Below are 9,245 nucleotides of genomic sequence, written 5' to 3'. Positions count from 1 at the left end.
CGCTTTACAATTATCACATTTGGTTCATTTGCTTTTCGCCGAGAACACGACACTTTCCTGGAAGCGCGCCGCTGGGCCGCTACTGCCGCCACGCCGCCGCAGCACCGCTGCACCAACGACTCGGCGCAGCGGCGCGGCGCTCGGGGGCAGTTGGGCAGCCTTCCGTATCGCACTTTTTGCCTCCTTAGAAGCAGAAAGTTCTACAAATTGCCTACCCAGGTTGGTTTCCGAAATCTCCACTTCTCCCTGCCGCGATGTAGAGAACAGTTTTGCGCCTTACTGTCTCCTTACTTCCTCCTCCAAAAAATACATTTTCCTGGTTATATTCGGCTATTCTGATGCCCAGGGCAGCGACAGCCCCCCGACAAAAATCTGACCACGACGCGCGACGCAGGCAGACGCCTCGTCGTCGGTCAATGAATTGAAAGAAGACAGCACGCTATAATAGCGTTGCCATGCGTGGAGGGGCCGGTCTTTGTCTTTGCCAGAGTCGCCTCGGGTGTCACCCTGGTCACCCTCTGGACAAGGTGCGTCAGACAATGCACGGTGTGCACGGTGACCGTGGGGCGTGGGTCGTAAATCTCTCTTGAGTGGTGAATAAAACTCGCGGGACCACCCCCGCCCCTCCCCCTTTCCCCCTTCTATCCCTTCCTATTATAATACACAGCGGGCGTGAAGGCCAAAAGTGCGCCATCTCCGCTCTGGGTAGTGTCCAAATTTCCGACAAAATTCTGATCTTTGGCCTGTCCCGAAGGATTTGTCCGTCCGTTCGTCCGAGGACCTCCCGTGTTTCCAATCCTAGCCTCGGAGGCGCTGCTGGCAGCCCAGCCAGAAATGAACATTCGAAAAGAAGTCGATTCGACGTCTACGCAATCGACAATCCGGTGAGGTCGAAATAAGCATCGAAAATTCCCATATTTCGACACTGATTTTTGTCGACATTTTGCTAGTCAAAAATGTAATATCGAATCGATGTCGATTCGATATCGATTTCCGCTCAAACTTTCGTAATTAGTTCAGCATTATTAAAGCTCAAAGAATACGTCATACCATGGAATACTACAAACTCAAGAGTGTACATACATTTAAAGAGCCGTAAAACTGCTATTTCTTTCTTCTGAAGGATCATCCGCTAGATGGCGCTAGCATCGTTTTCATGGACTTACTTCTCGGTTGTGGCTACGGTTGGGAATAGCATTGGGCAAAGGTGCTGGCCGGTCATCAACGTCTTACCGATGAGCGGGGACATGCCTCCTCTGAGGGGGCTTAATTTTTGATTCGGTGGGTCATCCGTCCGGCCATTTAAGCCGGGGACCTTAAACAGCCAATAGCCACCACCGGCGTCCGGGAACATTCGAAACACTCATCGAAAATGCATCGATATGCGTCAAATTTAAGGCCACGAATAGGGGACCGTTATCGACGCTCAAACCGACCTCGATTTTACGACCATAATAACCTCGAATCGAGCAAAAATTTCGACTGATCATCGATATCCGGAGGCGACCTCGAATCGACCTCGTTTTGACTTTTCATTTCTGGCTGGGCAGGTGCCCCAGGTTCAAATCCCGTTAAAGGTTAAACACAGAAGAAGTTTAGGAATTTTAGGAGGCACGGAACGGGCCAAAGTTGCCGATTTTTATCGCCATGTCTGTTATTCTCGGCCGTGAGAGGCGCCCTCGAAAGGGATAGCCGCTTTCCCTGGGAGAACAAAAAGTCAACTTGATGTCCAAATGAGAGAAAAGGTAACGGCTAGGAACCATTTTTGAGGTCAGGTGGAGTGGAGGTGGTGACCCTGCAAGACCCTTCGCCTGCGTGCCGGCATGCCAGTATTATATACCTATGTATTATATACCTAGCAGAGCTTGGATCCTCCGCGATCCTCCGGGTCTGAGAGATGAGGATTTTGGGGCGTACTGCGTGTACCGTGTACCGCGACTAGAGGACGGGGAGCACGACGAGCGACAAGGCGCACCTGTTCGCGGAAACGACTAACGAAGCACTGCTCCACCAGGCGGGCGTGGCTCCCTGGCCCTGGAGGCCACCCGGGACTCTGGCACGCCATGGTCGTTGCAGGACAAAGAGGCACTGATCACCGAGCGCTAATCTTTTAATCCCACCCTCCTTGGCAGAAGTTCAGCGAGCGCTAATGGGATATGGGAAAAAGGGGGGGGAGGGGCGACGAGCCACTGGACACGTGTAGAGACAGTGCAGCCGGCCAACACCTCCAGCTGAGTGGGCAACCAGCATCACATGCCCCCTGTCGGTATACACAACCCCTTGGTCGGGAGTTCCGTAAATCGCATCTGCTGCAGCTCCGAAGCCACGCAAGCTCTGCTAGGTACCACTGATAATACTTCGCGCGAGCTCAGGTCAATCTAGCCAAGCGCGTATACTCGCAGCCTTGTTGCAGTAAACTACCAGTATTGTGTTCAACTTTCATTTATTTTGATTTCACAGTACAAGAACAATCTGAAACACATGTCAAAGGCACATATACACGTCTCGTAAAGAAGCTATGCAAACTACACAGAAATGTAGTTTTCCACTTCAACACAGACAATAGAGACAATAAGGAAATCAATTTTTATTTTATTCCTAAAACATACTCAACAAAGAAAAAACATTTTTTTAAAAAAAAGTTACACAACTATTGCTGATCACGTCCACATTTGGCAAAATTTATTAATGCCAGGTCAATGTGCATCAATGTCCACTAAAAAAATATATTTATGTGTATGTTATTTGCTAGACTCACTTCAATCCTGTACAATGCCATGTACTAAAATACATATAGTAAATATATGAAAGATTTACAAATTATGGCAGGATACATTTTGAAACATGGAAAAACCATTTATATAACATTAATGTTTCACCAACAAGGGTCACAACCACATCTTTAAAATAGGGTTCTATATAAGAAATATATGTTAACAAAGGTTCAAAAATAAATATTTCTCTTTTAAAAAATAAGGACAGTTCATAGCATTTGTATTTGGCACTCATACAAGCTGTATTTATATTTGCAGTGACTGACATCAAGATAGTTAAAATGCCTTTCTTTCAATTATTTTGAGATCCAAGCATTTGAAACTATCCTTGCTGGAAGTCACTTACAATATTCAACCACAAATATAAGAAACATTAAAATGTAACAGAAAAGAAAATTAACAACAATGTGCCTAGACCACATCAACAAAAATAATTTCTGAATCATCCAGAATTAGAAGATTGACAACTTTTAAAAACAGCATATGAAACACACTCACCCTTACCGGAAAGGGACAACAGATGTCATTAAAAGTACAAAGTCTTAGGGTAAGGAAACCTGACCTCTTTTTGAAACAACAAACGAAATACACCCATGTTTGCCCAACAGGGACAATAAGTATAACAGAACAATTTAAATAAATACATTAAATTTTTGTTTTGGAGATTCATTTGACTTGAAATATGTCAGATCCAGCCAACACAATGATGAGATAGATATCAGCTCTTCTTTCACATAACATAAAAAATAATTATGCAGTGCAAGTATCTCATAATATTAAAAATGCATTTACACACATCAAATTAGTCAGCAAGTTTGGCCAGTATGATTTCTCTTAAAACTATCCAATCACCTAAATAACAGTAAAAAGAGCTATGAGACATAAAACAAGGTTTCAAATAACAATATTTGTTCTTTGGACCTGCCACTTTTTTAACACAACTATGGTCCCGATTCGATTTTATTAAGTCACATCTTTGTTTGGTTCAGTCACTTGAGACATTTTGCTATGAACTATTTTCAACAAGCTGAGTGGGTAGTAAGCATCTTCAGAAAAGAGACAAAACAAACAAAAAATTACTCAGATCTTGACCATACATTAAAAGGAAGGTAAAATATAGCTCAGCTTGGTTGAAACAAAATAAAAAGTCCAGTAAGACAAAGAGCAAAGGGGAAATAAGAAATGAAACTGAGAATGCAGACAGTTAGAATTGTTGGGACTGAACTTACAATATAAAATCACATAGAGTACACTGGTTCGCAACAACTTTCAAAGATAAATTTGGCACATCTCTTAAACTGTGTAACATGAAAAAGTCTTTCTAATTTTAGAACATTTGTTCTTAAAGTTGAATGTTTATAGAAGACAACAATCCAACAATTTGAAGAGGTTGGTCAATCAATAGGTACAGAGGAACTCGTACTCAGAACCGAAAAGGCACCCAAAACCCAGTCATTTCATCTCGTTTGTAATAATGTGGTCTGTTGTCCCTGAACACAGTGACAGCAGGAAATGGGTGATCTTGAATGTATTTCAAAGTTTGACGAATCTACAACAGAAAGATTTAGCATTTTAAAGTAAAACAAAACATTTATGATATGAATTATGAACAGTACAGGGTGTCTATCCTAAATTGGTACAAATAAAGAGGGTGGATAGGAAACCCACAAAGGAGCATTTTGGGAGCATTTTTCACCCTAAGGGTGCAATTGACCCTGAACCCTACTCCTAAAAATGCTCCTTATGTAGGTCTCCTACCTACCTCTTTATTCATTCTAATTTGGTGTGGACATCTGGTAGTTCTTAGGTGTTCTGAGGAGTGAATGGTTCGAGAATAATTTTACATACCATGGACGAGAAATAGGGAGTTTCCACTTCGGGTGATGTAGATAAATGTTGGAGAATGAATTCATCTGACTGCTCAAGCCATAAATCAACACCACGCAGAGGTTCATAGTTGAAAGGTCCAATTCGATGCAAGCCCATACTACAGTCATACACATCCAAAACCTTTGCCAGTTGAGCGGAAAAACAAAACCAGGTTAAAGCACATGTAGAAATGACTTAAAAGTAACAAAAAATAGAAAGTCACCTGGTGTCCTCCAGTTAAATGACGAGCACAACGCAAACTCAGTTCTGGTCCTCGGTCAGGAAATGTTGCAGGGAAAATCTCCCCTGTTTTGATATTAACGCCTTAAACAAAAAGAAGATCATCAGAATTATACATATAGAATCTATTAAAAGCACAAGCACATCAAAATAATATTCAGAACTTTATAAGGTACAGTTCAGGACTGGAAGGCAGCCTAATCTACACATCAAGACTTATAAAACATACCAACACCACAAATAAAAGGCCAGCGAATTCCTTCTCTGACAGTTGTATTGGCTTCCCCCACACAGGCAAGGATGAGATCCACTTCCAAAGGCTGTTTGTGGAATGCATCTAGAGAAAAAATACATAAATAAGGCTACTGGGAGTGGGAGTAAAACAAGCAATAATTTTATAACACAAAGAAATACAAAAACTAGCAAAATTACTTACGCATTATGTTTTGGAAAACACCCTCAGAATAGTTGCGACTGTCTGCAAAACCTCCGATCAAATTAAGTTCAAGGCGCCCTTCAGGGAAACCTACAGAGAGTTCTCGTACCCTTTCAATGAGTGTCACTACTCCGTCTTCACTTCCAACGCTGTGTAAATGAGTGATGCCAACTGCACCTGATCCTGCAGTCAGAAAAACAGACATAAATTTGCATTACCGTGACTAAAAGAACATATTCAGAGAAATTTTCTCATGCTCACCAGTGTGACGAAGCACTACAATAATACAAGTTGTAGCATTATCAGAACCAAGAATGTTAACATTTTCTGAAAATAAAAGAAATTATTTATTAAACAAGGGTAAAATTGTCTCTGTTTAAAAACAATAAGCATGAAGCCAAGAACTCACTGTCTTGAGGAACAGTTGCAGCAAGTTCCCGTTCAATGACGTACAGAAGACCAGCAGGTCCAACTACTTTAGTTGGAATGGAAATTAGGAGGGCTGCAGAATCTCTATACCCAGGATGCATGTGAAACAGCGTAGCCATATCTGGGGGAGCCTCTTCAAGGGCCGATCTGTTGACGCAGAGTACCATTCTAAAACAAAGGAAAAGTAGTGTTGTCAAAATTATAAGAAAGAATGCTATCAAAAACTTTATCTGGCAATTATAAAAACAACCATAGAGATTGTGGGTCAATCTAAGAACCTTTATCATACCAGTGACATTTATTAAGAACCTATTTGGTTTCATACTGATTTGTTCTAATAAGGTTACATTAGAGTTCCCTAAAACATACGTGCAGCAGGAAAGTCTCTCCCTTCCCCCTCCCTCCCCCTATATCCATTCTGTGACAGCCTGCAGAGATAAGGGAAATAGTGATAAGCAGCAGCTCTAGAGGGAAATAGTGAAGGGGAGTCCAAGAAAAATGACACAAGGGGTCAAATTATTTGTCCATTCTTTAACAGGTTACCCTTTTCATCACATCACAGGAATTAGTAACAAGAAGACAGGAAAAAGTTGAGAAGTAACAAAAACTTCTAAGACTGCAGAAAAAAAACGAAAAAGATCTGAACAAAATTGATGTAACAAACTTAATCTTGAGTCAGTTTGAAAACAAAAATAATGTTACAAGATTCAACATGACACACTTATTAACTTCTTTTTAGAATAAGTTTTAGAACCAACAACTAGGGATGATTCTTTGATCAAGGAAAATGGGTCTCTCAGAAATATTTTTAAAGTTACAAGAAGAAAGGAAGTTCGTACGAAAAGAAATAATTGCAATAATACAGCTGTCAGCTATTTGACCTTCTTTTAAAACTATGGGATAAAATTTTTGTTGTAAAGTAAATGAATGAGGGAATGAATGAAGTAGACACGCAAATGAAATCAACAATAACTGAAGACTGTTACTCAATTACGGTCAAGCGCAAAAGTTTTACAGAGGGTTGCAGCTTGAGCCTGCTGACAGGTAGATCAACAGCAGTACGAGCAGAACGGGACGGGTACAAATGAGAGATAATGGCTATGTCAGATGCAGTGCAGCAGAGGAACTCAGCGGATAGAATTCAAATTCCACGAAACTTATCACGGCCGAAAGATGTACATACCTCAAAGACTGAAAGTTCAAAACTGTTGTATGGATAGTGAGGACAATGTTGTGAGGAGAAGTAAGTTTTAGCTACAAGGTTATATTTCTAGCTGAATTCAATACTTCAAGACTATAGGAGTACTTGCGCCACACACGTCAACATTTCCAAATACTCAAGATTTACCACAACATAAATAAAGTGTGTGGCATACTTCCTTCTTACGCTTCTTTTCTAACATTCGGTTCTGATTTTCTAAATTCCATCTTTACACTAGAGAGCCATTTCCAAACAAGCCAGGGGTTGGTTGAAGAAAAATAAATAAATATTTGATGATATTGGTGACACAATATGCCTGAGCACGAGTAATTGCCTCGTTCTTTGAATGGAAATATTTCTTAGAGATGATTTTACCTTAAAATGAACTGAAATACAAAATAGAGTGGGTGAAAGTTCGCGATTTTCGCACCAGCTCCAGCACAGCACCAACCTGTTGATTGTGGCGTGGCGGCTATTTCAAAACGGATAGTCGTTAAGTCCGTTTCAGCGCCGTCTGCTACGCATCACAACAACCTGTGTGTTTGACCTGAGCAAGCAAATCCACCAATATTTTGTTATTCGTTGCGGCAATCGTGCGGATGTGCTTTTTTAAAATATTGCAGTCTCTCGCATCTCGATACCTATTTTGTCCTTGTTACCATTGTTTGGGTTCAAAACAGTGTGCTCTTGCCGCTTTAGGTTATATTAGGTGAAATAATGCATTCGAAGGCGTGGAAAGTGTCAGCCAGCGTCCTTTTGGCGCTACGACCATCTGTTCTGCGCGATTCATTGCTTAAAGTGGAAAATACGAGAGCAATGCTGAGGAGTGATCAGAAACAACAAAATGACCAAGGTGGTGGCTTTCATATTCTAACGCTTCGTAGAGGAGAGACTGACAAACATCTGCCTGGGATTCATGTATTTCCGGGAGGACATTTGGATGAAGCTGACACTAGTCCTGCTTGGATTGATCTGTTCAGATCTTTAGGCTATGAAGAAAAGAGCTTCATGAGCTTGTCGACTGGAGGCTCAATCGAGCATTCACCAGAGTACAAAGAAGTCGTACGTTTACCAGTAAAACAGGTCTAGCCATGTCCTTAGTTCTTTGCTTTCATTTAATAGTTCCCTATTTTATTTTTAAGGATGGTGGTCACTTGCCTGGATGGATGTCCCTTCGACTGTGCGCAATTAGAGAAACCTTCGAAGAGAGTGGAATTCTGCTATGCCGTAGTGCTGGCAGCATAGAGCAAGGAATTGGCTTTACTTCTTTTTTTATTCTAAATGAGCTTGAAGCTTGGCAAAAGAGAGTGAGAGCAGATCCCCGTCAAATGATAGCTCTTTGTGAGTCTGCAGAATGTGTGCCTGACTTGTGGGGGCTCCATTTGTGGAGCAATTGGCTAACACCCACTCAACAACGAATTCGTCATAATTCAGTATTTTTCCTATCAGTGCTACAATCTTTACCACCCTATTCTTTAGATAGTTCAGAAATGGATGAGTTAAAGGTAGCTGTTACTAATATCTTTTAATCATTTTGGGAAAATGAAATAAAATTGATGACTGGTCTTCTTTTATTTAGTGCTGCAGTCCACTTGATCTCATCATTGGTGCTCAATCTGGAAAATTACGCCTGGCCAATCCTCAATTCTATGAGGCTGCAAGGCTATCTAACTTTTCGAATGCAGAGTCCCTTATTTCTTTTGCCTCCAATCGAGCCCAGCTTGGATGCTGCCGCACAATGCCAGTCCAAGAAAGGGCAAAGGATGGGATGCTTTTTCTTCTGCCAGGTAATTTTGCATTGCTTTAGGATGTTTCAATTTTGTGTCCTTTTACCATGTCCATTTATTTATTTTCTAATTTTAGGAGACTCCGCATATCCTAAAACTGTGGACTATGAAACGTCTGGACAGCTGACTAAACGAGAGGAATCATTAGAAGAACTTCGCAATGATGTAATGAAAAGTGGAGGAACTTTGCACAGGACTGAGGTACCAACTGGCAGCCCAAGTCAGAGAGTCATTGTTCATAACTATGTTCCTCCTTACGAACACATTTCACCACCTCATTTCAACAACAGGAGGAAGGAAATTTTGAGTACACTGTAGAACTATTTTGTCATCTAACTTAGATCCTTTTTCTAAAAAAAACTGCACGAGTGGCAGTTTTGAAATACTGAAACAAAATTAAATGTATTTATATTTTTTATAGTACGTATATATATATGCCTGTGATAACAGTTATAACAGAAATAAAGTTGTTTTAGTTAAGTCAAGTTTTAAGCCTGATACCTTATACC

At 41.0% G+C, this 9,245-nt stretch overlaps 2 protein-coding genes across 5 annotated transcripts; one reads left to right on the top strand and one right to left on the bottom strand.

Moving 5' to 3' along the window:
* Window positions 1–2,426: 2,426 nt before the first annotated feature.
* LOC117651286 (protein N-terminal asparagine amidohydrolase) lies at window positions 2,427–7,391 on the bottom strand. Of its 4 annotated transcripts, none has more exons than XM_034395153.1 (8): window positions 7,325–7,391; window positions 5,729–5,916; window positions 5,581–5,646; window positions 5,320–5,502; window positions 5,113–5,220; window positions 4,867–4,967; window positions 4,623–4,790; window positions 2,427–4,323 (listed from the first exon to the last, which is right to left on the bottom strand). In XM_034395153.1, exons 2-8 carry the CDS (start codon window positions 5,913–5,915, stop codon window positions 4,198–4,200), a joined length of 939 nt encoding a protein of 312 aa, XP_034251044.1. In that variant the 5' UTR covers window position 5,916; window positions 7,325–7,391; the 3' UTR covers window positions 2,427–4,197. The 4 variants fall into 4 exon arrangements, with proteins under 4 accessions (XP_034251044.1, XP_034251045.1, XP_034251041.1 ...); XM_034395154.1 differs by lacking the exon at window positions 7,325–7,391 and adding an exon at window positions 6,932–7,276 and having other exon boundaries at window positions 4,623–4,784; XM_034395150.1 differs by lacking the exon at window positions 7,325–7,391 and adding an exon at window positions 6,932–7,274.
* Window positions 7,392–7,406: 15 nt separating this feature from the next.
* On the top strand, window positions 7,407–9,221 carry LOC117651280 (nucleoside diphosphate-linked moiety X motif 19-like). Its single transcript, XM_034395144.1, has 5 exons — window positions 7,407–7,485; window positions 7,649–8,011; window positions 8,092–8,454; window positions 8,529–8,736; window positions 8,813–9,221. The coding sequence occupies exons 2-5, from the start codon at window positions 7,667–7,669 to the stop codon at window positions 9,052–9,054; spliced, it is 1,158 nt and encodes a 385-aa protein (XP_034251035.1). The 5' UTR covers window positions 7,407–7,485; window positions 7,649–7,666; the 3' UTR covers window positions 9,055–9,221.
* Window positions 9,222–9,245: the final 24 nt, after the last annotated feature.

Source organism: Thrips palmi, unplaced genomic scaffold, assembly GCF_012932325.1.
Source record: "Thrips palmi isolate BJ-2018 unplaced genomic scaffold, TpBJ-2018v1 HiC_scaffold_5, whole genome shotgun sequence".
Classification (NCBI taxonomy): Eukaryota; Metazoa; Arthropoda; class Insecta; order Thysanoptera; family Thripidae; genus Thrips; species Thrips palmi.
Note: the sequence above shows the minus strand (reverse complement) of the source record. Positions and strands in the feature narration are given on the sequence as shown.